Source organism: Mytilus californianus, unplaced genomic scaffold, assembly GCF_021869535.1.
Source record: "Mytilus californianus isolate M0D057914Y unplaced genomic scaffold, xbMytCali1.0.p SCAF_6, whole genome shotgun sequence".
In the NCBI taxonomy this organism is placed as follows: Eukaryota; Metazoa; Mollusca; class Bivalvia; order Mytilida; family Mytilidae; genus Mytilus; species Mytilus californianus.
Genome location: NW_026262712.1, coordinates 47969007 through 47995750, shown reverse-complemented (window position 1 = coordinate 47995750; position 26744 = coordinate 47969007). Strand labels below are relative to the sequence as shown.

Genomic DNA, 26744 nt, shown 5'->3' with positions numbered 1-26744 from the left:
AAAATAATGAATAAAAAAGATGTGACCTAAAATGATTTTTTTTTTAAAGTCAGTCAATGTATGTGACACTGTAGATATTTTCATCTCAAATTACAAATGAATTTCTGAATATGTAAGCAAACAATGTCGTTTCTTATATATTGCAACAATTACAACAGAAACTTCAAATGCTGCATAGAGGGCATTATTATTTTCCTTATCATCAAAACTCGATTTTTATAGATGTTTTATATGAAAATAACACCAATGTGTAGGCTTATCTGCCAGCAAGGTCTGACATTTATTGTCACTATTAAATATCAGTTTAGCATTATGTTCATTGATAATTCTAAGAACAATATTACAAGTCTACTTAATTAATGACCGTAATTACTCCGAAAATAGCTTATTGGCATAGGATTATAACATTCAGACAACAAATCTTTTTTTTTTATAACATCCGGTTTCGTGAATTATGTCCTGCATTATGAGTCACATGACTTAATGACATTTGCAAAACATTAACTTTGTATTTTCAACATACGCAAAATAAAATAATTCCAAGGCCAATCAAAAACATTGGTCTGAAAATATTTAGACACTGTGCTGTGACACAAAATGAACATTTACGATAATCCTTCGAAAAAACCTTTGGTTTGTTGCAATGGTGGAGAACATATAACTTTTTGAACATAATTAAAATACAAATTACTAGTTTAGACATAATCCTAATAAGTGGCAGCGACACAAGACGAATTTCAACAAAATATCTCATACATATTGAAATTATGTAAGATATAAAAAGTTTCCTGTGTTGAAATATTTAGGTCATACATATGTTTCCGTTATAATAAAAACTTTCCCATTCTCTTTTAATTGATTGTGACATTAACAAATATTTACTTGCCATGAGCAACAATACGAGTCTATTTAAAGAAACAGGATCTGCTTACTCTTCTGGGCACGTATGTTCACTTCCGTTGTTTATGATGATGCTCGTGATGCGGACGTCCAGGTGTCTTTTCATCGTTTTTAATTTGACAAGGATGTTTCTTTTTTTCTTCGAATTATGGTTTTGGGTTAACCCCTTGGTATCCTCTCTTTTTAGAATTGTGATTTGATACTTGTTCGTGAGCCATTGTCAGAAACAAACGCGATTGCGATTACATGTTATCATACCCAAAAGGAAAATAGTTTCATGAGCCAAATATTGCAGAAATGTTCTTTTTTTTCTGGAAATATTGGTAAATATAAAAAAAAATCAATGAGCTCCAATAAGATAAATGTTTCCTTTCAGTGAAAATACAATACTTACACAGACCATATATTAGTCATACGAAATTTATGCATGCTAGACACGAGAATAATGTAGCGAATCGCGGTGATACTGCACCAAAAGTAGGCCAACATATTTCAACTTTTCATTCAGGAAAAAACATAAAAATAAAACATTGTACATGTAATACTGTCTGCAACAACAACAAGATAAAAACCAAAACTAAAACGTCTGCTAAGACTAATTTATGGACATAAAGCAGTGACAGAAATATAAAGGTTAATTATCATTTCATTATGATGAATTAAATGCAAAACAAAAAAAAAACAAAAAAACAAAAACTCCATTTTTTATTCATTTGGCCAAAACTTGTTTTTATTTTAGTGAATTATTTGTTGTTATATTGTGTTCTATATTGGAGGATGTTGTAATATCGAGACTCGTACAAATCTGAAGCAATGCAAAAGTTTACTGTTTAGACATATTTTATCCGGGTAAGTATACCAACCGATATCCCTTTAATGGACATGTATATTGAAACAATATATCAGGATTTGAACTTTGAGTAAGACTAATAATTAATAAAATCTATGTTGGAATTAAAAGCTGTTAAATATATTTTTTTCAGATGTATTTGTCAACCTAATCGGGTAGAAAACTGTATCTTATTTTTTAATACGGGACGGAAGGTCAAAAACAGCAAAAAGGTAACTAATCTGTTTTCATTCTGATATTCGTTTAAAATTATAGAATTATAAATACATGTTCTACTTTTTCTGTGGCGAGATTGAAATTTTCTTCAATCTTTCTACATCAATTGAGAAATAAGTAATATTTCTTACAACACGATAATCACAGTGTCTCCAATATCGATTTGTTCAATTATCACTTGACACTCATATCTGCAAACTTCGTATGGAAGAAAATGTACATTATAAGTGAGATATGAATGGTGATTGCAAGATTGGATCAGGTTTCGTGAAGAGGTAATACTATTACATTATGCGTTATTAATCTTTAACTGACCAATCAATGTCCTTCAAAGGTGCAGGTCTCACTATCGATAAAATAAAACGCAAGAAATTAGGAACTTGAAGTTCAACTACATTGTATAATTTAAATGGGTTGTTGTCTAACTGCAAGTACCGCGTGAAATATAAAATGTGTGGAGTCAAGAGAACAAAATGTCAAATTGGTATAGCCTGTAGTTCAGTAGTTGTCGTTAGTTCATGTATGTCATATTTATTTTTCGTAGCTTGTTTTGTTATAAATAAGGTCGTTAGTTTTGACAATTTAATTGTTTCTTTTTTTTCATGTTGGGGCCTTTTAAACCCAACTATACGGTATGGGTTTTTTTTCATTGTTGAACGCCGTACCGTTGCCTATACTTGCTTACATCCACTTCATTTGAACTTGTGTAGATAGTTGTCTCATTGGCAATCATACCACATCTCCATATTTTTATATACATTTGTAAGGTATCTGAACTCTGTCAGACTGGGAGACGATTTATGTGATGAATTAACAATAAGTCTTTGTGGTAGGCCACTTTTATAAAGGTAAAAAGTCATTCACTGTACATTGTAAGACACGATAGTTGACGATACGATAAAATAAATAAGTTGGCTTGTCCATCTATCTACGCTTATTTTATAATGGTCACGAATTGCACAATCGTCAGTCAAAATGTTCAAACTCATGATAATTCATGTTAGTCTTATATAAGATCTATATTTCCTACATATAAAAAACAAAGTTTTTGTTCTGTCTGTCAATCATATATGTATAGTGTTTATGAAATACGTAATAATGTCATTTATTAAATATAAATTTGTAGTGAAAGCACACACAGTTTGTATAAAACAGTTTTATACATTTTTTTATAAAAAAGTAATCTCTACTGTTATCGAAATCAGATTCATTATGAATGTTTGTAAGCTCTTAGAAACATAAAACATTGTGTAAATACACATTCTGGAAGTCCATGAACTTATATTTCTTGTACGAGTTTTCTAAATTTCACTTAAGTCTTAAGTTTGACATGTTTAAACAATATTTTATTTGTCGCGAATTCATAAAAAATAAAATGCTTCGCTTAGCGCAGCCTGATACGACCGCAGAGGTCGAACCCTGAACAGTTGGGGCACATTTGGACACAATATTCAAGCTTGATACTGTCTGAATTTGGATTGTGATCAAATTTTTGATTTAATATAGGTTTCTGACACAACATAAATGTGGTCAAAGGTCTTAAAAATATATTGTGCAATACTCCCCCCCCCCCCCCCCCCCCCCCCCGTTTGAGCAATTACCCCCAAACTCAATCCCAGCCTTCCCTTTGTAGTATGCAACCTTGTAGTACAATTTATAGAAATCCATACACTTAAACACAAGTTATTGTCTGGAAACTAGAAAAATGCTTGTTTTGGCCCCTTTTTTGCCCCCAATTCCTGCATGTGTAGGGCAATTACCCCCAATCTAAATCACAGCCTTCCCTTTGTGATATGGAACCTTGTGGTACAATGTCAGAGCAGAGAGATCCATACACTTGCATCCAAGTTATTGTCCGGAAACTACAAAAATGCTTGTTTTTGGCCCCTTTTTGGTCCCTAATTCCTAAACTGTTAATACCATAACCCCCAAAATCAATCCCAACCTTTCCATTTGTGGTATTGAACCTTCTTGTAAAATTTCATAGAGATCTATTTACTTAGACTAAAGTTATTGTCCGGAAACCAAATGTGTCTTCGGACGACGAAGACGACGACACAGACGACGACGACAACATCATAGTATTATACGAACCCAAAACAATTTTTGCGGTCGTATAAAAACCAATTTCCTTTACACTACAATACGAATGTTTAAACATAGATTTTCGTACGGTATTCTCAATAACTGTACTATGTATATTGTAAAGAAAACAATCAGATTTGACATATTTTTATAACATTTTTTAATCGACCAAAATAAAATAATCATAAGTGCACACATAACGAGTGTAAACATCATATCTTAAAGAAATAATTTACATTTTACATAATTTTATGATTCAATATCAAACCGTTTTTTTTTAACAAAAAATATGTTAAGTTATATAACTTGAAAATAAAACTAGAAACGATATATGTCTAAATTATTTGCTAATAATGCTAAGTATACATCATGTTTTGTATATCCTTTTTCTTAAATCAAACAATACAAAAGAACCTTTTAATAAGTAGCTCCTTTTTGTGAGGAGCACCTGCCTATGACAAAAACTAACTGATCTTCCCTTGATTGTCCTGCATTGATATATGTTTCTGTTCTCAGAAGTACACTTGATATACATACTGAAGACAGTAACATTCAAGTATCAGACAAACTAACATTATTAACAAGGTATCATATTAATATTTTAAATACCAATACTATATGGAAAAACTACCAAATAAAAAATCTAACTCCTGGCAGAAGATTCAATGCATAGTACGTTGGACTCAAGTTTAATTTTCAATAAAGTTTTTGAAGAAAAAAAACCTTTTGTTGTTAAATGTTAAAGCACGGCATAGTTACAAATAATTTCATATTCACTCATTCATATTATCAACAACTTCTAACAGTAACCATAAAAAAATCATTTTCAAAAGATAAAAGTTGCAAAAATATAACCACTTAAAATTATTCATCAATATAATTTGTACATTGAAATTTGTTAATTAGATAAGTAAAAAAATGTAACATGCAAAAAATCTTTTAAAATTTTTAAACAAAAATTATTACAAGCATCATGAAAATGGCTGAAAACTAATTAAAAATAGTTATGTTGTAAAGAAAAATATAATTATTGTATTTACAATACTTAAATATACATTCTATATTATTATGCATCAATGCCTCGGAAGTTTACCATTCTAACGCTATATCACATTTATCTATAGTCTTATAATCATCATTGTCATACAATATTTGTAATCCAAATTAATCACTGCATTCTATCATATAACCTGAAAAGGATGAATATATTTATCACTAATAACAATCGCTTTTACCATTTGGTTTTCGTTACAGAATATATTTATCACAGATGGCTGCAGATGTTTAATTTGCAATAGTCAAAATATTCCTTTCCTTTTTCAACTTTTATGAAATTACGGAATGTGATTTATCATCGGATTTGTCTTAGTCATGATGCTCCTGGAGCAGCATTAATTGCCTAACTTTGGGAAGTACACTAGATCAAATAACATTTCTGGTGGGGTTCATGTTGCTGAATATCTCGTTGTGTTTGGACTTGTTTTTCGTTATGTCTTTTTATCTTTTAGGCCCTAAGAGCTTATACAATGTTTGTCAATGAACAGTGCTCAAGACAATTTGAGAAAATATGTTGTTTATTTTTATTCAATTATTAAAATTTGATGTTTTTTTTATCCTTCTTTAATCTCTATTCATTTATCTAATTATAAAATGTAAGTCTTCTTACACCACGATAAAAATATTAGGGCATAATGCAGGTAAAAGCGTGAGTTGAATTTTTTCTATTCTTGCATATCATCATTCATACAACATTACGTATTAGAGAATTTATAAGAAGTAGTGGATTCGTAAACGTAAAAGTCGTTTCCGAATCCACTACTTGTTATAAATTCTCTAGTTTAACCCATTTCTAGTTGAACGACTGTCTGTTTAACGTTTTGACAATAAATCAACGGAATTTCATTTGGTATTTTGTTATTTTGTCTTTTTTATTCTATAATAGTTGGAAATAATTATATCCACATGGTTCACATCTATATTTAGAAATTCGACAAGTTAACATAAGTTAAATATAACTTAAATGAGGTGTTAGCTTCCCTTTTTAACTCCAAATTTCATATTGGTTAATGACTATTTCATTTAATGTTTAATAGTTACAAATTATTTTAATTGAATAGATTTTGGTATTTATGATTTATTTAAGGTAGCAAAATACAAAAGCAACTAAATTTTATGAAAATTTCATTTTCAGCTGTTTTTGTTACTTCTTAATATTTCAAAACCACAGAAGAAAAATTTATTTACATATTTTGCACTGTTAATGAGTTTTGAGGATAATTAGTTTAATTTATAAACAAATGCACGTGTCTTACTGATATTAGATAAAAACATGTGGGCAGTACTTTGTGGTTAATCAATAGAATCATTTGATAGCTTTATGACCACTGACCAGCAATAAAAATAACAGTTATGAAAAAGAGGTAGATTAGGGATTTATGGAAAAATGAAGATAATGATTTCCAAAAAAAAAAAAATACATTTCTATATTGGAGCTACCAGGAGAAAAAACAAAACTACTATTAGGAGATATAGAGGGAATCAAAATATAAATGTATAGATATTAAACAAATATAATTGTACAACAATTTTAAATGTTGCTGATGTTTATACTAGAATTTCTTAAGGAGAAAAATTTAAATATGAATTCTTTTTAAAAGAAAATACAAATTAAATATTTCATTTTCAAACTGCAAAAATGAAAAAATCTACTTTGTGTAAAACACCATATTGCCATTGTTTACACTTATAATTCTAGAAATCCCCCATAATGATCCTCTAGACTGACCAACTGGTCATTTTGTGTACACATGCATAACTTACATTTTGTAACAATGCAAAAATCAAAATATATTATTTTATGTACTAAAAGAATAAAATCCATATTGAAAAAAGTAAATGCAATGTGTAATTAAACTTCTGAGATCATTAATAGTAAAGTTTTATCATTGTGGGCGGAGTTTTGACCATATCAGTAGCAACTGATTTACAGCAAGGTCAATAATGATATAACATCTCCCGCCAGATCTGATTTTTGATGCATAGGGTGTGCATTTTCTTTATATATTTAGAATTGCTGAAATGGAATGCTTTCTTGCTGGTCAAAACCTAATTGATTTATGATTAATGGCCAATCCTGAAGTATCTCCATGGTACATGTGTGAATTATATTGAATTTAATGGGGGTACAAGTAGGAAAATCCTTATTTACTCAATTGTGACACATTCATTTTTATCATGAAATTCAAGTTTAAAATGTAATAGCTCCTAGATGGGTGCCCCTATATGTCTGATTTTCACAAATGTTGTTCCTTGACCAGTTATCTTCAAAAGGGTTTCCCAGATTTCCCAAAACATCAATAGAACAAATTTTATACCCAATTAAATTTAGCGATCTCTTATAAATTGAGGTTGCAAACTTCATTGAAGGTTTATGAGAGAATGAAATACAATAGGAAAAATCTGAGACACCCTTTTGGAGGTCAAAGTGTGTTGTACAAGAATCTATAAAATATTTTGGTTTGGTATGAATAACAAAGAAGCTAAATTCATTCAAGTGTGAACATCACAATATAGCAACTAATTACATAATAATCAATTATGTAATAATTATGTCATAATGAAATTATCACCATATGAAATATTAATCATTCTTCTTTCTTTTGGTACCTCATTTATAAAATTTAAAGCTGGATGAAAGAAATTACATCAGTTTAAAGTTGTCTGATTTGGGGTGAAAAAATCTTTGTATTGTGCTACCTTAAAAAGACATATATTAATATACAGAATATATTTATCTTGATTTGAAAAGTTTGAAAATGTTAATTACCAAAATTTAGAACCTTTGAAATATATATATATATTATTAGGAAAATCTATTAAGTTATCTGTGGTCTGGCTACCAATTACTCTTACTCATCCTAATCTATAAGATTAGCGATACTGCCACAAACCGACCGTCTCATGTTGCTCAAATTCATCAGAGACATGTGTATGTCTCCGAATTCATGTTGCATGTTCATTTTGTTATTTTTAATTAAAAAGAAAACCATGTTGCTTTCCTGCATAAATAAAAAGTATGTCCTAAAGGTTTTATTTGAACACTTGCATATAAATTTTGTTTAAACGGTTTCCGTTTCATTAAGTTTAGATTAATTTATTGTTATTACATTAGGCATCCATCTTCAATCAGTCAATAAGCTAGTATTATCTGTGGGACGCATTCCCGAATCCCCAGCCGAATTGCTCCTGCTGCCAATGTATAGTTATGTTGATTTTATTTGATTTCAATCAAGCAGTCCATAGTCGTTGGTACATGTAACGAAAGTCAGAACGGTGATATTAACAGTACGGAGTTCAAACCTTGTACCCGGAATTAAATTTTTTCTCGACCAAAAATATTATTTTAATCTAAGAGGTATCATATATTTCATTTTTATATAATGGCGATGATGTTTGTGTTCTTTTACTGTCAAAGAAGTAGTTTTACAGTCGTGGCTTTTATATCACACCCTATTCAAATTAAAGGCCGTTCAATGTTGACGTGATGCATATTTGGACCATTTATAATAAAAAAAAAGAAAAATTGATTGATAGCATGATAATATTATAAAACTAAAACCATAGGTAAGCATTTGCTATGATGAAAAAGAAAATTGAAAGTCCTTGTACGTTAAAAGTGACAAGTGTAATGGGCATATGGAAGTTTATTTTATTAAATAATTGTACTGATATACAATTCCTTGATTTTATAGTGGTAACAACTAATGTGTTATAGCCACAATCGTATATGGGTTCAGTTAATTGCAACGATATTAAAATTTGACCAATATTCAAACCTGACATCCGGAATAAACTTTTTTTTATAATTTTAAATAAAATTTTCATTTATTTTTTCACTTGTCATTTTATACTTTGATATTGCTATATAATTATACTCAAGAACGTTCAAATGTAGAACAATAATCTTCCTTAAAAAAAATAATACCCTTAAATAAAACAAATAAAAAAAATTTGAAAAAAACATAAACAAACCAAGACAAATATATATTTCATTGATTACAGAAGCTAATTATCAATGAGACAGAATCCAGTGTATTGACATGTATTGACAATTAAGCGTATTAATGCATAGACTGAAGACTATAATGATTTACGATGAAAATACGCGCGAGTTCGAACCCTTCATATGAAATTCGTTTTTGGGAGGATAAAAGACCATAAGTTAAAAGTTATAATGTAAGTTATCTTAAGTTAACACAGTGGACAGTTGATTCTAAAAAAATAATTTACAGTAAGAATAATAGACTGACGTCAGAGAAATGGGTTAAACCATTTAGGTAAAAGCCTGGAAATTTATATATATCCTATATTAGCTTATCAATTCTTTAAATAAACTTATTATAAAAGGTTACCAATTCAACATTATAATTCGATCTTTGAATATTGTTTTTATTGGTATAAATATTGATTTTGGTATCAGTAAATTGAAACTATACTAACTAGTATTTTATATACATATGCACTTTCACGGTACTTCAATCTAACGATATCTATAGTTTGGCATTGCACAATGTCATGTTTTTCTCTGACTGTTAATGATGTCTTTACATTAAATCCATTGGATGTTGGAAGTGTACTGATTGATATATTAGTCTTAGATACATGTTTTTTTTTTACTTTTGTTATTAGCTTTGAACTAGCTGTCAGTAACTGTGAGTACTCTCAGATCTGTACTTTGTGTCTTTTGTTGTTAGGGATGTATAAATACCCTGCCACGTCCGGTCTGTGTTTTTGTTAGATGTTTTTCTGCTGTTTACCGATCTGATGAGTTAAGCCATTTTCAACTGATTTTTATAGTCTTTTCTTATGTTTTGCTGTAACCCCACTGACCCAGGTTAGGGGGGGGTGGGGGGGGGGGGGGGGGGGCGGGGGTTGAGTGTCACAAACATGTTAAATCCCGCCACATTCTGCATGTGCCTGTCCCAAGTCAGGAGACTGTAGTTCAGTGGTTGTCGTTGCTTCATGTCTGTCATATTTTTTTTTCGTTAAATGTTTTGTTATGAATTAGGCCGTTAGTTTTCTCAATTGAATTGTTTCATATTTTTCATGTCGATGCCTTTTATAGCCGACTTTACGATATGGGTGTTTCTCGATGTTGAAGGCCGTACGGTTGCCTATGATTCCCACATCCACTTCATTTGGATGTGGGTAGGTAGTTGTCTCATTGGCAATCATACCACATCTCCCTATTTTTGATATTATTCTATTCATGGAATGTTGACATGTTACTAATGCTGTGTAGATTGGGGTCATTAGTCGATCACAAAAGGTTATCGACAATCCGATAGTATAGTGATTAATTAAGTAAGAGGAACTTACCGTGCATGTCAATATGAATATAACATAATATAAAGCTAAACAGTCGGAGTGTCGGTTAAAGGTTCCTGCAGCTGAAATTAAACAGATGATTGATTAAAACAAATCGACGTGCATTTTGATTTCATTCAAAAGTATATTAATTATAAAGTGGGGACCGTCCGAGATTGCTCTCACGTATGACGGCCTTTTTTTCGGATTTGATGGGTTTCGATGTCCGTCATACCGTATCCGTCAAACTTTAGGCGGTAAGTTTCTGTCTCGAAATTGTAATAGTTCCATTTTCACGAAGATAAATCATATATTATGTGATTCCTTATTTATGTTACTCCCATGTTTTCTATATGGACTTCGCTTTAACGTCCAGCGTCCCAACCCAGTGACAAAAAAGCCGTCAGACGTCAAAGCATTTTCAGACTAAAATAAGGGATAAATGGACATACATTAATAAATACATTAGTTAGAAGATAAATGCTCTTTTACGACGCATTCATTAACATTTGATACAAAACAGTACACTAATCTATGAAAGTCTGTTACATAATTGTCTACAAGTCTTGACACTTATTATTATTGTGATAGAATTCTTCTTGGTCGGAAAAAACCCACCGACTTTATCATCCTATTTTGGAGTTACCCCCGTCTTTTTCCTGAATTTGAAATGGTTGGTCTTTCATTTCTATGTGTCTGATAATTCGAGAATCTCTAGATAACTTTTGGTTAGATGGATAGTAAATTACGGAGTTATCTTCCCTTAATTGTTAATTTCTATTGCATTTAAACCAAATTATATCTTAAACTACCAGAACAGAAAAAAGGAAACAAATGTTATATTGGTGCACCATTATACATTTTGAACATAAAATAATGTCAACTTGAGTGGGTTTTTGTTTGTCATGTTTTCACCACTGCCTGATTCTTAGGCAGATTGGCACTTAAAACTTGGTCGCGTATTAATGTAAAACATAAATAAATATAGGTGTACGTATTGGAGTTCTTTTTCGATTGCAATTTCTACAACAGAAATAAAAGTTGGTTCTTGAAAATTCAAACAAATGAGGTTGATTATATATGCAGAAAAATAATATTCATGTGCAAAAATGCAGAAAATCAAGACCAGTAGAGTATAATCATAACATTTCCTTTATTCAGCTTTAATTTACATCAAAGAAAATAATGGTATTGCGCAAAACATCTCTCTAACACTAATCAGACAAGCAACTACATTGAATTTCATATATTTTAACACCATAATGTAAACAGATTATTCCCATATATATTTCATGCTTCTTAAAAAAACAAGATGGGACAGGCGTTTTAGGTATAGAACCACTTCTTTCTTATGGCTCGGTCAGAAAAAAACGTACACGAGAGTATTGTATATTTCAGACAAAATAGTTTGAACGCATAGCTGAAACTTTATTAATAAGCACATCATTTGGATGGTACATGTATATGTATTAAATGATAGATCACTGTAAAACCCCTGTTGAAAGTTTCTTTAGAATAATACAAAATATTATATGAAATTGAAATAGGAGGACATGTGTTCACTGTTGCTCAGATCAGAAGTGCATGCGTTTATATCACCAAATATCCGGGAACCAATGCTCTCTAATATGATATTAGAGGTATGTTCAATCTATCAGCATACGCCAGAATAAGGAATACAATGTATACTTGATTGAAAATGACTGTCGCTTCATTTAAGCATAAGACAAGTTGTTTAATTTCAAAACAAAACAACGAGAGCAAAATAAAAACAAAACGCATTATATTATTCAATAATCAGCAACCACAGAAATACTATAGGATTTCTCACTATAGCTACTAGTTTGCACTCATAAAGTGTCATGCTATATCAATAAAATCTACATGGTGTGGAAAATATTGAAAAACAGTTGATCAGTACATTGACTTATTCCGAGTTGTTGCTATTAAATTTGTTCACACAAAAAGGATGGGAAATTGTAATAAATAAAAAAAAAGTAACTTAACAATGATAATTGATAAAACTTCCAATTAAAGAAAAAAATGAAAACATACAGCACATTAAACAGTAATGAATTAAATTGCACAAATATACTATCCACAAATACTTTTTCAACTGAAACATGTGGAAAACAATACAGAGACCAAATCAAAATGAGGTAACATTGTCAATTTTTAAAAAGTAAGATCACTTAGTCACTAGAAAAGTTGTATTTATTCAAATGCAAGATCTTGCCCGTATTTATATATTCTCCTTAGGAACATGAGGAAATGATGTTTCTATCTTACAAGTCAAAGAGGTAAAGTTTGCAAATAAGAAAAGTCAAAGAGATGTCAATTTCTTTATGGTTTATTCTTTTGGGCAACCAACAATAAATCAATCTTCAAATCACATGGTTAACCTTTGTTTATCAACACACAATTAAAGTTCTTTGAAGCGAGTACTTGCTTTATTTTCAAGTTAGGCTTACATTGATAATTTAGATGTTTACAATCGTTTATCTGCTGTTGATTACAACATAATTTGACAAAACGCTTGCATTCAATCATGTATGTACAACGTAAAGAATATTAAATTTAATCTCCACTTAGTTGATCCAATGAGGGTTGTATGAAGAGACTTTCTCACAAAGTAGCCGATATCTAGACATTAATTTTCTCAGAAAATACATTAAAGTTACGTGCGTGCATTATTGTTATTTCAACCAACACTAGCTTGGACTAATTAGTACCTGTTTTATACAAGTATTTTCTATACTATCAAAACTATATATGTTCATGAACATTACATGCCTTTGTACAATCTACTCATTGGTTTCCATATAAAGGAAATAGTTTGCATAGATAAGGAGGCCGAAATAATTATTATTGTATTAGTCCACATTTATTAAATGCCAAGGACGAATGGTATCTTATATTTCGGTCTTTAAATCAGGTAACGTGGCAGTACACATTTGTACTAGTATTGGATAACTATAATGTGCATGGAATAAAAATAAATAAAATCCTTTGTATATATAATGAAACCAACTCTGTTTCTAGTTATAGGTCTAAACGACAATGATTTGGATAGCATGCCACATCAAAATCGTCAAACTATAGATTCAAATTCATATGAAACGAGTTTCTGGTAAATATTATGCTGACGAAATAATTGCATGCATATTTTAAGTCCTCTGCGAATGTTTTTTTTAACATTTATTACGAATCCATTGTGTATAATTGACAAAAAACAAATATTTTATCCTGTGATTGTTGATCGAAAATTTGACCTGCAAATAAACTTTCGGATTTAGACGCCGAATTATACCGATCGTTACTTGTTGATAAACATTCAACACAGAAGCATGGAGCACATGGGAAACAAGTGAGACGATATAAAGATATGTATTTTTGTTTTTTTAATGCCTTACATGCATACCCTTTTGTTAATTAAACTTTTTCATAACTGTTGCTCAGTGATTTGGTGTATTTATATATTTCTTCAGAATTGGTTAATACTATTTTCTGTTCCAGTTTGTTTACCTTTCTTTCATCACGGTGTTTCCCTCGCACTAACGCTGTGCAATTGAAGAAATTCTAACGAAACGTGTCATGGTTAAGGTTACTGAATACGGAAAGCTGTCAGCGAATTAGAGTACGGAAGACAACAACTCAATAGCAGTACATCACTAAAGATTTTGATAAAATAAAGGATTTTCCTCTACACATGTATAACAAAAAAGTCTATGTACACGTTTTGATAGTATAACTTCTGCCATTTAAGTATATATACAACATATTAAACCTGTTTATCAAATCTGAAGGATCATATGACTGTATTTGTTGTGAAAATTACCTTTCCATTATCTTGATCTCGGTTCCTATAGTGATCTTCGGCTAGCTGAACGTCTATTTTAAATACACGTATTTCTCTAAAACATCCCACAAAGGACAAGATAAAGGCGTAAAGTAACAATGCGAGTAGCAGTTCTGTAATTTTTGCCAACAATAAAACCTTCTTTATTTTGTCCTGGAAATAATTTTTTAAAGGTAAATACCTGGTTATCAAAATGAACTTGAACCTAACGTATATGGGCCTTTTTAAAAAAAATGTCCATTTTTGACAACTGGAAAATGAAAAAAAAAGGTTGAGAAATAAGTGCTTTAATTGTTCATGTCAAAACTTTAACATCAGTATAAACTAAATACAAAATATGCAACCTTAAAATGAACGGTAAGTTTGACAACAACTCTGTAAAAGTGAACATGGTAAACCAAGATGTCCCCTTCGCAACGCTTTTTAAGGCTTTACCATGCTAAAAAAATAGAATTTAAAGGAATTTTTGCCTTCAAGAATCTGACAAAATAAATGGTTTTATACGGTTTAACTATTTGATTTGCAATTTCAGCTACTAGAAAATATTACAAACCGTTTTTAAAATATTCACAAATGTCCGCTGCGTAACGATATATGTTCCTTACGAAACGATCTGTGTCCACTACGCAACGGATTGTGTCCACTTCGAAACGAAATGTTGCGTAGTGGACCGTTGCGCAGTTGACGTATTTACATGTTAGCAGCCATTGTTGTTACACGTGGTTTCTCAGATACATATTTTTATGATTATTGTCTTAGATAATGCATTTTATTTCACGTTTTTTATGATTTGAGGTCAACATTTCTTTAAAAAAAGACGTTGCAAAGTGGAGAAGTAAAAAAAGTACGCTATCAATAGGACTTGCCAATTGCAAGACGAACTACATCATAAGCATCCAAAGATGACCATCATTTTACTAAATGAAAGTGTATTAGTAGCAAGTAAAAGGAAAGACTGCAATTATTTTGCCAATTGTTTGTTGTCGTTGCGATGTGGACATTTTTTCATGGACGCCAATTAAAAAGTAGCACAAATCTATTTGAACTTATCTCAATATCTGAATTCTTTTTGTAATGTTCAAATGTAGCTCTATGAGCTAAAAAGATTGGTAAATTGTATGACATTTGAATATACTTTCAAATGTGGACAGAGCGTTTTTGCTGTTTTTGAGCACTTTTTTCTGATATTTTGAAAGAGTCCTTACCACAAAGCAGACAAAATGCGTTGTCATTGTTTTTAATAAGTTCAATTACAGACTTAGACAAACAAAAATATATATGATTTTATCACAATTTAAGCCCTGGACAGAGAAAGTGGACATTTTTTGAAAAACGCCCAGGAATAAGAAAAATATCAATGAAAATGAAAACAATCGTCATTATATCAACTACAAAACAAAACAAATTAAATTGTTTGAACAGTGTTCTAAAAAAATCTATTTCAATGAACAGTAACACGGAAATAGTTTTTTTTTTTTTAAACTGAATTACACTGCATTTATGTACATACCTTTTCATCTATTTTATAATATATAAAAGATACAATAACTATATTGAAAATTAAGGAAATTATCCATTAGAGTGGTGAGAAATTACAAATTAAAGCTATACATTTTCTGGAGGGGAACATACATTACATTTCTGCAACGAATGTAACATCTTAATTTAATATTTCATATTTTGTTCAGTTTATCTAAATTTTGAATCTCATTGTATGCATAAATTGAAGGGTTTACGAAAGGATATCATCCCTGATTCCTGGAAAAGTATAAACGCTGAATCCCGAGTTCCGAGAAAATAAAGTTTGCTTTCCCAGATCCCGAAAACATAATTATTAATTCCTCCCGTCATAAGTTTAATTCCAGAATTACCGCAAAAATAAGGGCCCAATCCCAACGTCCTGACAAAGATCCTGAATCAGTGTTTTTTTTTCAAGTCAAAAGAGCCGTGCGCACAAAAATTAGTATTAAGCGGAATATTTTACATCATGAAAGAGATGAGCTTAAACACGATTTATTTTAATTTGATAACATAGCAAGTTATAATTATGATTTATTTTGTATCATTTATGATTTTTAAAAAAGCCGGTAAGCCACAACGCTTTAATTCAAATCGTTAAATGGGCTTTTTTAGCTGAGGTTTGAAATGGCATTACAGAGTTTCAAAGCAACAATGCAATGCATGCATATCGATAATGATTCGGATAAATAGCTTTGATTTAACTGATTTAATCATAATTGTTTGTTTTTAATCGTGTTCATGATATATACAAGATATATAAAATAAAATAGATAAATGAATAAAAGATCCAAAAAAACTTTACGAAATTTAGTAGTGATTATAGTGTACAGGACACCAGTCTGTATGACACCAGTCTGTATGTTTTTGGAATATACTTTATGTGTTATGCTAGCGACGAAATATTAGGTAGCCTAAGTACATTAAACGTTTCTGACTATCCAAATATAATTGATACTACATGACACACGCTTGGATATCACTTATTTGCAAACGTTTTACTGTGTGTGTGTTGTATTGCGATGGACTTACAAAATTGAAGGAAAATATTACGAAGTTTGTGACTAATTTATGTTACAGAGAATTTTAAAACTTTGAATGAGGAAAACTCATGAACTAATGGAGATATTATGTTTGATATGTACCATGTTAAAAAAAAATGTAAATGATTTGATATGTTCTCATAGATTATACGATTTTTAATATTAAATGTCTTTTCGGTTGATCAATGAAGATCATTACAGGTAGTAAAAAAGGATACAAATAGTAAAAATTATACATGTGACAACAGAATGAATACATTGCCACACACGCTCCCATCGTGCTCTCTTAATCTTGAATGTGAGAGCTGTTTGCATACACATGTATCCCACTGGTGGTATAAAAGCTATGGCAGCACCTACAATATGGGGTGGAAACATGGTATCAACCTACAAAATAAAAAAGTTTTAAATGGCAATACTTGACTCTTTTTGAATGGCTCTACTTCACTCTTTTTGAACGGCAATACTTCACTCGTTTTGAACGGCACTACTTCATTCTTTTTTAATGGCTTTACTTCACTCTTTTTGAATAGCACTACTTCACTCTCTTTGAACGGCACTACTTCACTTTTTGAATGGCTCTACTTCACTCTTTTTGAATGGTATTACTTCACCCGTTTAATGGCAAAACTTCACTCTTTTTTGAACGGCACTACTTCACTCTCTTTGAACGGCACTTATTCTTTTTTTTTTAATGGCACTACTCCAAACTTTTTGAATGGCAATACTTCACTCTCTTTGAACGGCACTGCTTAACTCATTTTGAATGGCACGTATACTACTTCTCTTTGTTTGAACGGCACTATTTCACTTTTTTAAATGGCATTACTTCACTCTGTTAGGGACCATCTGTTTGAAAATACAATGTCCTAAAAATGTCTTTGATAAATTAATTAGATTTTTTTTTCGGTGGATTCGACAAATAACAATATTTACATGTTTCCGATTTAAGAACTAAGAAAGTGAAAATAATTACTAAATATAAAATAATACGGCATCAAAAACTATTATGACAAATTTGTCTTCGTGGCTAAATGTGGTTGGTTCTATTGTTGAAGTTGATAAAAAAAAACGATCCCAACAGGTTATACACTATAAATGGTTTTGTTTATGCATATACATTTTGTTTTATTTGAAGGAAAGCATCATGTTGACTTAAATTACCTGAAAGCATGCTACCATTAACAGTCCAAACGACGAAAATATAGCTAGAACAAGTCCAGCAGTATTTGCTCTCTGCCAGTGTTTATTAAAATTTGCGCGATTTCTTGTCACCTTTTCTCTAATAAATAAGTATCTCATTTCAGCATTTACTACCACTGAAAAATTAGAATTTGAACTGCAAATCATATTGTTGGGAATTCTTTTTCATATATAACTAACTAAGCCATTAATGTCATTTATAGTGAAATGAGATGTATGTACAAATGTAGCAAGAAATGCGTGTTTATTTGATTGTTTTGGAGTGTAACATTGAAACCAGTATAATCAGCTGAATTCATATTTCCCCCATCATTTGTAATATCATATTTGGATACTGATTTTGAAACTACACCTGCATGTAATGTCCATTCTAGATTAATACACCGGTGGATACACGTAGTTGTCTCATTGGCAATCACAACGTCATGGTATTAATGTTGGCCCCAATTAAAACAAAACGTTTACTATAATTTTTGTAAAACAACTTACACATTATAGCTGACACAGCAACTAAGATGGAAAATATACCGCTCTCTGGTTCTTCTACACCAGTATAACTGAAAAAAGATAGATCGAATAAATATCTTGTACACATATACGCTTCTCGACGCAAAAAAAAAAGATTCGTTAATACGTTTGACTTGTAGTGATTGTTGATGATTGCGTACAGGTATGTTTTCTATAATTTAAATTTCGTTAAATATCCGATTTTTTTACCAGTGTTACAGAATAAACTTAATGTCCTTAACATGTGTTCCTTACATCTAAAAGCAAGGATACCAGACTTAAAATTTGGTACACAAGACGCGCGTTTTGTCAAGTTAATTAAAAGTTGATAATCATGATTAATATTCTTCGGTTCGTTTCAATTCCTTTATTATCACTATGCGTGTCTGTGTGTCGGTAACGAAATGCATTCTAGGAAAAACTTAACTCCTGATGATACTTTTAAATAATTTATGTTTTGTGAGATATTTGTAAATAAAGTAGTGAACTACAAATGTATAATACTCAACAACAGAAAATACGCACCACTTCTTACCATACACAGTATTTTCATAGAATTGTTGATTAAGCTTAAATTTGTAAATCTCGAGTATATGTTAAGCATTTCCTTGAAATTTATCAACGGTTTACAGTAAAATATAACAATGTGGATTTTATATAAAAAAAAAATGTCAAAAATCAAAAGTCGTGAGATAAGTTAATTTCAAATTTTCATTACAAATATAGAACACAATCGATTAAGAAACTGAACATCAGAAACATTTTCCTTATTTGTATGCGAAACGTTACACGCAATTCAGTCTTATCAATTTTGGAACATTTTTGTTTTTGGGTTGAAAATGTGTTTTTTTTAGAAGTCAAAACTGAAAATTAAAAAGATTTACATTTTCACAGAATTTGATGTTTATATCAAATATTCTGTCAACATTTGGAACCGTTTCAATCCCTTTTCAATTGTTACATGCAATAGAAATGGTTGCTCCAAATTAATGGAGTCGGTGTGTTTTTGTTGTTGTTGTGTATACATTATATACAGCTAGATCTCCCAGAAAGAACTCGGATAATGAAGGAAAATAATTTATCATTACCTTATATATGGAAACTCTTGACTTGTGTGATTCTGTGCATAAGCTAGCCCATATCTGTAAATAATCATATTCATATAATTGATACGATAAAATCATTGATACAGCGGTAAATATCGTCAAAATGTTTTAAAGCAACATATTCCAACTTCAAAGTTCTTTAATAATTTCAGTGAGCAACAATTAACGTTAGTGACATTGCAATCATTGCAACGAAGGGTAGATTTTTTATACGAATTGAAATTCACGAAAGAAATAAATGTTTGTTTTAAAATATTATGAAAAGTTGCTCTTTAGTTTTTGGAGTTCTATAAAGTTCATAGTTTAGACGTATATATTTATCTACAGTTATTATATATAAACTGCACGTGCCATGTTAATAAATACAAATAAACCTTAAACGGAGAGCTGAATATTTACTACATTGATGCATGCATTCTGTTTGTACCGTATTATAACATTTGGTTTATTAGTAAATTTTATATGATTCATATGTAAGTAAACAAAATAGCACAGCTACTGTTTTAAATTGGAATCGAATAAATGAGGTAGGTATTGTCCGTAACAAACTGGATCAAATACACTCATCTTCTGCTGTGTGATTTTGATATCAATACGTATATTTTGCATTTGCATACTTTTGTGTATCAAAACTGTATCTAAGTCTTTGTCCCTTGATAATCACTTGCTAGATGTACTTTTTCATATTTGCAAGAATAGTTACACGCTTATCTTAACCATGTCTCCTTACTTTCGTGTATGTTTGCTATGTTTTAAATCTTCATAAATGTCGCCTCTATTTTAAAAGTGAACAAAAAATATTTTAATGCATGTAGTCTGGACTTACGTAGTTCCAAATGAAATCCATATCCAAACATTTGTTACAATAGGTAATATGCATATCAAGCTAGCTAAACTGCAACTTGAAGCGAACAACATTTTAGAACTGAACCTTAATACATATTTTTAAAACCCTGAAACAAAAGCATGTTAATGTATCAAGTTGATAAACGCAGAAATCAAAGCATAATTGAAATTATGATACATGAATATATATGTGATGTAAATATTGTCTAAACGGAAATGTAGTCGCTGTCTTTCATATTTCCGGGCTTTATAAAACTGAGAATGGGAATGGGGAATGTGTCAAAGAGACAACAACCCGACCATAGAGCAGACAACAGCCGAAGGCCACCAATGGGTCTTCAATGCAGCGAGAAACTCCCGCACCCGAAGGCGTCCTTCAGCTGGCCCCTTAACAAATATGTATACTAGTTCAGTGATAATGAACGTCATACTAAACTCCAAATTATACACAGGAAACTAAAATTAAAAATGATACAAGACTAACAAAGGCCAGAGGCTCCTTTATGCTTGTTTGTCATACATGAGGCCGTTGGTTTTCTTGTTTTCATTGTTTATCATTTTTTCTATGTCGAGCCTTTGATAGCTGACTATAGGGTATGGTGTGTTGTCAGTGTTAAAGGCCGTAAAGTGACATATAGTTGCTAGCATCCACGATATTTGGATTCTAGTGGATAGTTGTCTTTGTGTACCCCATCTTCTTGTCTTCATATGGCAAGCACGTGCGTAGAAGCAGGTTATGAACTCAAGTATTCATGCTTCTATTCAAAAATATTTGAATGCATTTTCATAGCTTCGACAGATATAATTAATAAATCATAAGGACTCACTTCTTACATGGCACTCGAATACAAGTGGACATAATAGCCTGTCCCCGGCAGGAACTCGTAGTTCAGTGGTTGTAGGTGGTTGTTGTCTGCCATTAAACATATTTCTCGTTTATTAATTTTTTTTGTATAAATCTGGCCGTTAATGTTCTTTTTTATAGCTTACTTTGTAAATAAGATTTTCACATTTGAAACCCGTACGACGACCTATAATTATAGTTGTTTACATGTATTAAAAGAGTTGTGTATGTTCCTGGTTAAACACTGCAAATATCAGATTTATATGACATGTTTCGCATAATTAGCAATTGTTGTTATTTAAAAAAAAATTATTATTTGTTAATTGACCGGATTCAGTTTCTCTATTTATTTTGTTCATCTGCTTCTGACACGGGGAGGATTGCTGTTATTGCCTATCGCGATCAACAGTATATCCTAGAACACCGTCCCTTGGCGTCTCCTGCAGATGAACAAATTTCCATCTTTATAGATAATAATTTAAGTTTGTTCAATCTTTATTATTAATATTTTTTAATTCTTTTAATTTTTTTTTATTTTTACACTGCTGGATATAGAAATAATAATGGTAATAAGGAAGAAAGGAACAAAAATACTCAAGACTACTTTTAATGTATTTTTGTTATAAATGCTATTTTAATTTGTCTATTATAATATCTGTCACGTTATAAACCGTACAATGTCTCATGTTTGTTGCTTATACTATCATAATTGTTAATTGTAAATGCCCCCTGTGGGACCCTGATTGGAATAATAAAATATTTGATTTGTAACTCTCGTTCCTTTGGTCATCTGGGGAATTCACATTGGCAATCATACCACATCTCTTTATTTGTATTCAAAATCTAAAAAGGCCAACGACTGTGATGTGTAAACACAATACGCAGATGATATATATACTAGTAGGTATATCGGTACTCAGCACACGCAAATTACAGTTGAAAAAGAAAGAAGAATCGCAAAATGTTAAAATTAATAATAATTATTCTCGTTAACGAAATGTTGGTTTCGTTTTTACAGATGTTTTTCACCTTACGAAATACAGAAACTCTTTATCTTACCTTAAATTTGTTTAAACAAACTTTATAAAATGTAACTAGTATGTCAAAATTTGTTATGTAAACAGTGTCGTCAGGTAAAATAGACCTTATAAGGAAGTAGAATAATTTTAAATGGAACAATTTCGTTGATTTTTTTTGCCGATTAGACTTCGACTCATTATATTCTGCACGCAAACTTTTAAATCAGCGATTGTCACTTGTACACCCACCTATACATTTGAAAATATTGTATTTCTAAATTTTCATGAATAACAAAGAGGTGATACGTGTTTCGGGTTTTTTAATTTCTAAATATATAATAGTTAAGATTATAATTTGTAAACATCTGACAAAGTACTGACTCCACATCAGACGCAGAATATATGAGGGTTTGGGTGGGTTTTACACAAGGTACCTTACTCACATATTTGAGAAATGTCACCTGGTCGCGAACTTCCGTTATATTTCGATTCTGCAATTGTCTCTCACACTGAAACTTGTTATGTCGTAAATCTACATTAAATTATCTTCATAATGGTGTATAACACCCCTATTTCTATCGTCGGAATTATTCGTAATAGCTCTTCTAAGGATGTCAACCGTAATTATTTTTGTCTCCTCACAGCCGAATGGAAATGTTAATCTCGCAGTGATTTCAATTTCAATTAAATGAGGAAAAAAAAGATGATAACATTTTGTTTAAATCACCAATTTTCACAAACAATGCCAAGCGAAAGGTAGACAATAGCGAAAGACTAGAGTCGGTGGGCGTTTAACAGAATTTGTCCGAAAATTCAAAATTGAACAGATTAAAATAGATAAAAATTCTGGAAGGTCGTATAAATCAATACTGCATCGATTTAAGTAGACGTGCCATATCGAAATATGAAAGGTTTAAAATCTTATATATTTAATCTGACAACTAATATGAAATGTAAATATATAAAAATAAAAGATATCAAGGACTTTGACCTTTAAAGTTGTGATGACAAGAGGAAAATGGATGGAATACAGTTTGGTCAAACAGAACTGTTAAGAACGCTGTCCAGTTGTTTTTTGTTTTTTGTTTTTTGTTTTTGATTTTTTGTTTTTTTGTTCTGTTTTTTTTTTTTAAGATCGAAAATTATTGGTAAGAATAAGACATACCACAAATACATAAATTTACCATGCGAATATGTAAGGAAGTGTAATAAAGATAAAATTCCAATCAATGACTAAATTTGAAAAAAAAGTCAATGGTAAACAAAAACTCAATTTTGACCTCCAATGAATATTATAAATTAAATGTAGTCTACGAAGCAGGAGACTGAGAAAGTTTAAACGAAACCAACTTATTAACTGTTTTGCTACTATGCAGACATTATTCTGTCTAGTGATCTATGCTAACTACGTGGATGTTATCACCTTGGTACATACTATGTAAGGTTTCTTTCAACAGTTAAGAATACTGTCATTTTTTATATTCACGAATAATTCGCAAAATAGAAAAAGGATTGTTCAAAACATTGTATCTTTGGTTAAATTATTCTTTTCGTGTCGTGAACAATATGCCGCCTTGATTTAACGCCTAAAGGGAAATATAAATTATAACTGCTAATAAAAACTTTCTTTTTGTCATATAATGGTTGATAATCGTATTTAAAGAAGGGATTATACTAAATGTCGTATTTATTTAATCTTACCTTTCATCTTCAACTTTAACAAATGAAAGGACTAAACGCAATTATATAAAAGAGTTATACAGAATGTTTACTAATAAAAACCTAGTTTTTGTTTCATCGTAAGAAAGGTAAAGGAGGGTCTTGACGAGGGGGTCCTTCATTTATGTATTCTTTAATTTGTTACTTTATTTTCCTCTATTCTATATATCTTTTGTCCATTCTTGTCTATTCTTTATAGTAAAGCACCCCATTATTCTCTGTTCTTTATTTTTTTGGCCGAATTTTTCTGTATTCTTTATTTTTAGGACCATTTTTCTGTAGATTTGGCCCATTATTCTCTATTCTGTAAACCCCATCTACACCCTCGGAAAGGCAGGATATTTAATTAATTCGGAAAATATTACTTTTATCGGCGCATGGATTTTCATTGGGAAAGGCTGGTCACAAATGAATGTAATCAATCCGAATTTCAAAACACTGTTGGAACATCCATCTAGAAGTTTATTTCTGCAAATCAAAAGTTTTAAACATGTTTTGGTTGAATCTTTTACTGGAACAATGCATGTTCTCTATATCGCCTTGTTATAGCCTGGACAAACTGAACAGTTATCCTTGCCACTATATTTATATAAAATTGATAATTTCATGATTTACGTAATGATTATTATTAGGAATACTAAATTGACTAATATATTATTTCCTTTATTTGCAGTTTCCAACGAGGTTAACGCGCAACTGTTCCCTGGATGACAATGATTTGTGATAAAAAGCAAACTTGAGGAAGGCTGATAATTTTATTCAATGGAGGAAAAATGTGAGTCCCACTGTTCGGACACATTGCGTTTAACAGTATGTCTTTAAGATGTATAACATGAATATTTATCAGTGACTGTTACTAGTACATTATGAACTATAACAGTTCTTATGATTTCCATGGAGGAAGTTGGAATTGTCATCCTATAAATGGAGTAACAGTGTCTTTAACAGAATGTAAAAACAGGATACATATGGTGGATAATAAAATATGGACCCCAGACGTTATTCAACGAGTAGTGTCTTTAATTGTTATAATGATTGTCACGATCATAGGAAATACTGCGATCATTTTTGTACTTTCTTGCACGAGATACAGAAAGAAAAACAGTCGAGTAAATATGTTCATTATTAATCTTGCCGTTGGAGATTTAACTGTTTGTTTTGTAACTATGACAACCGAGATTCTTTTTGTAGCATTTGGTGAATGGGTACTCGGTAATGCTGCGTGTAAGATACTGACTTATCTACAAATTGTAACCTTGGCTAGCACAACATTCATTTTGACCTCCATGAGTATTGACAGGTATTGTACATTGTGTCGACCATTCCAGTTTCACCAACCGTCGTCTGCTTTACGAGCCAAACGAATGTGTTTAACATCTTGGTTTCTTGCTTTTATATTTGCCTCTCCGCAATTGCTCATATTTGTACAGACAAAGGAACAGGTTTTTGATAACGGACACGTACAATATGGATGTAAAAGTCAAGGTTATACAGCGCCTTGGCAACGAAAGGTTTATTTTACCTTTTTGACCTCATATATTTTGATAATTCCTGTCATCATTATGTCATATTGTTACATCAGCGTTGTTTTGTGTGTTTGGCGTCAAGGTAAACCATTTAGAAATCAGAGTGGAAAATTCTGTCAGAATGCTTCCGCAAAGAACACAATATCGACGGCAAAAGTAAAAACCATTAAGATGACTCTGGCAATTATTATAACATTCATCGCATGCTGGACACCGTATTTTGTAACAACGCTCATTAAAATCTACAGCGACTATACATTCAAAATACCATCATCAGTTATGGTGTTTGCTGAAACAGCGGCCTTATTGCAGAGTGCGTTCAATCCAATTCTATACGGGTGTTTCAATATTAAAGTAAAACATATAATGACTGACCACTGCTGTCCAGGAAAAATATACAAAGTGAAAACTGGACGCGCATATAATGTAGGTGCATCTGGAACAATCGTTGTAACGGGCAAGATAAACTATTATCTTCGCCATGATTCGAAAGAAGGTAGTAGTTCCGGTGGAAGCAGTAGGGGATATGTTTTTAAAGAAAACGACGAAAAATGTTTCAAACTAAAAGTTCGTTTTATCTCCAAAGGCTCAATTAATCAGGATAGCAGCGAAGCAGGACTCAATTAATTTGTAAGTCATTGCCATCATTGAATGAATAAATAAACATACATATTTTTTTCTCGTTTTGATATTCACCACAACTTATTGTTTTACAGTACATACTAATTCCCTATCCTCGTGCATTAGTATAATTATTTGATTTCCTCCCCCTTACATTTGTATCCTCGAGCATTATATACTTAAAGACAGAATATCGCAATTAATGTAACTTTTTTTTTATAGGAAATGGCCAACACTGGTAAAGATACAGTGCTTTAGGAAGTTAGAATTATACTCTGTAAAAAAATGCGCTCTGATTTAAACAAAAAGATCTATGAAACTGGCATCATCAACATATTTGATTTTTTTATTAGCAAAATATTTGTGACGTTTGGAGGACGTGTTATTCTATATACAATTTGTATTCCTACAGGAACCAACTGTGCTCCTTTTTCTTGCAGACATTTTTTTTTATTTCAATGAGGCATACTATATACAGGAGATTCTCAATACAATATAGAGAAACTGGCATTAATC

The 26744-nt window shown here is 31.0% G+C and overlaps 2 protein-coding genes across 9 annotated transcripts; one reads left to right on the top strand and one right to left on the bottom strand.

Moving 5' to 3' along the window:
- Positions 1-1661: 1661 nt before the first annotated feature.
- On the top strand, positions 1662-26384 carry LOC127706208 (neuropeptide S receptor-like). Its single transcript, XM_052210691.1, has 2 exons — positions 1662-1962; positions 24755-26384. Exon 2 carries the CDS (start codon positions 24948-24950, stop codon positions 26232-26234), a length of 1287 nt encoding a protein of 428 aa, XP_052066651.1. The 5' UTR covers positions 1662-1962; positions 24755-24947; the 3' UTR covers positions 26235-26384.
- Positions 2788-22709, bottom strand: LOC127706212 (DNA damage-regulated autophagy modulator protein 2-like). 8 transcript variants are annotated; one of them, XR_007984320.1, is made up of 11 exons: positions 22403-22682; positions 21327-21530; positions 20480-20606; positions 19636-19689; positions 18530-18597; positions 18002-18156; positions 17056-17224; positions 15787-15824; positions 14256-14429; positions 10430-10500; positions 2788-5241 (listed from the first exon to the last, which is right to left on the bottom strand). XR_007984320.1 is itself a non-coding variant. In XM_052210694.1 (10 exons), exons 2-9 carry the CDS (start codon positions 21356-21358, stop codon positions 10465-10467), a joined length of 726 nt encoding a protein of 241 aa, XP_052066654.1. In that variant the 5' UTR covers positions 21359-21530; positions 22403-22656; the 3' UTR covers positions 2788-5241; positions 10430-10464. The 8 variants fall into 8 exon arrangements, 2 of the variants coding, with proteins under 2 accessions (XP_052066654.1, XP_052066655.1); XR_007984322.1 differs by having other exon boundaries at positions 21327-21412; positions 22403-22670; XR_007984319.1 differs by having other exon boundaries at positions 20480-21530; positions 22403-22706.
- Positions 26385-26744: the final 360 nt, after the last annotated feature.

Bases quoted from the DNA above. Each gene is read 5' to 3' on its own strand.
- LOC127706212 (XM_052210694.1), bottom strand. From the start codon at position 21,358: ATGTCCACTTGTATTCGAGTGCCATGTAAGAA. The intron at 14,430-15,786 runs GTATGTACATAA...AATTATTTCCAG, and splicing joins ATTATAAAATAGATGAAAAG to GACAAAATAAAGAAGGTTTT. The intron at 10,501-14,255 runs GTAATTTTCACA...GTTTAATTTCAG, and splicing joins GAGATCAAGATAATGGAAAG to CTGCAGGAACCTTTAACCGA.
- LOC127706208 (XM_052210691.1), top strand. From the start codon at position 24,948: ATGAACTATAACAGTTCTTATGATTTCCATGGAGGAAGTTGGAATTGT.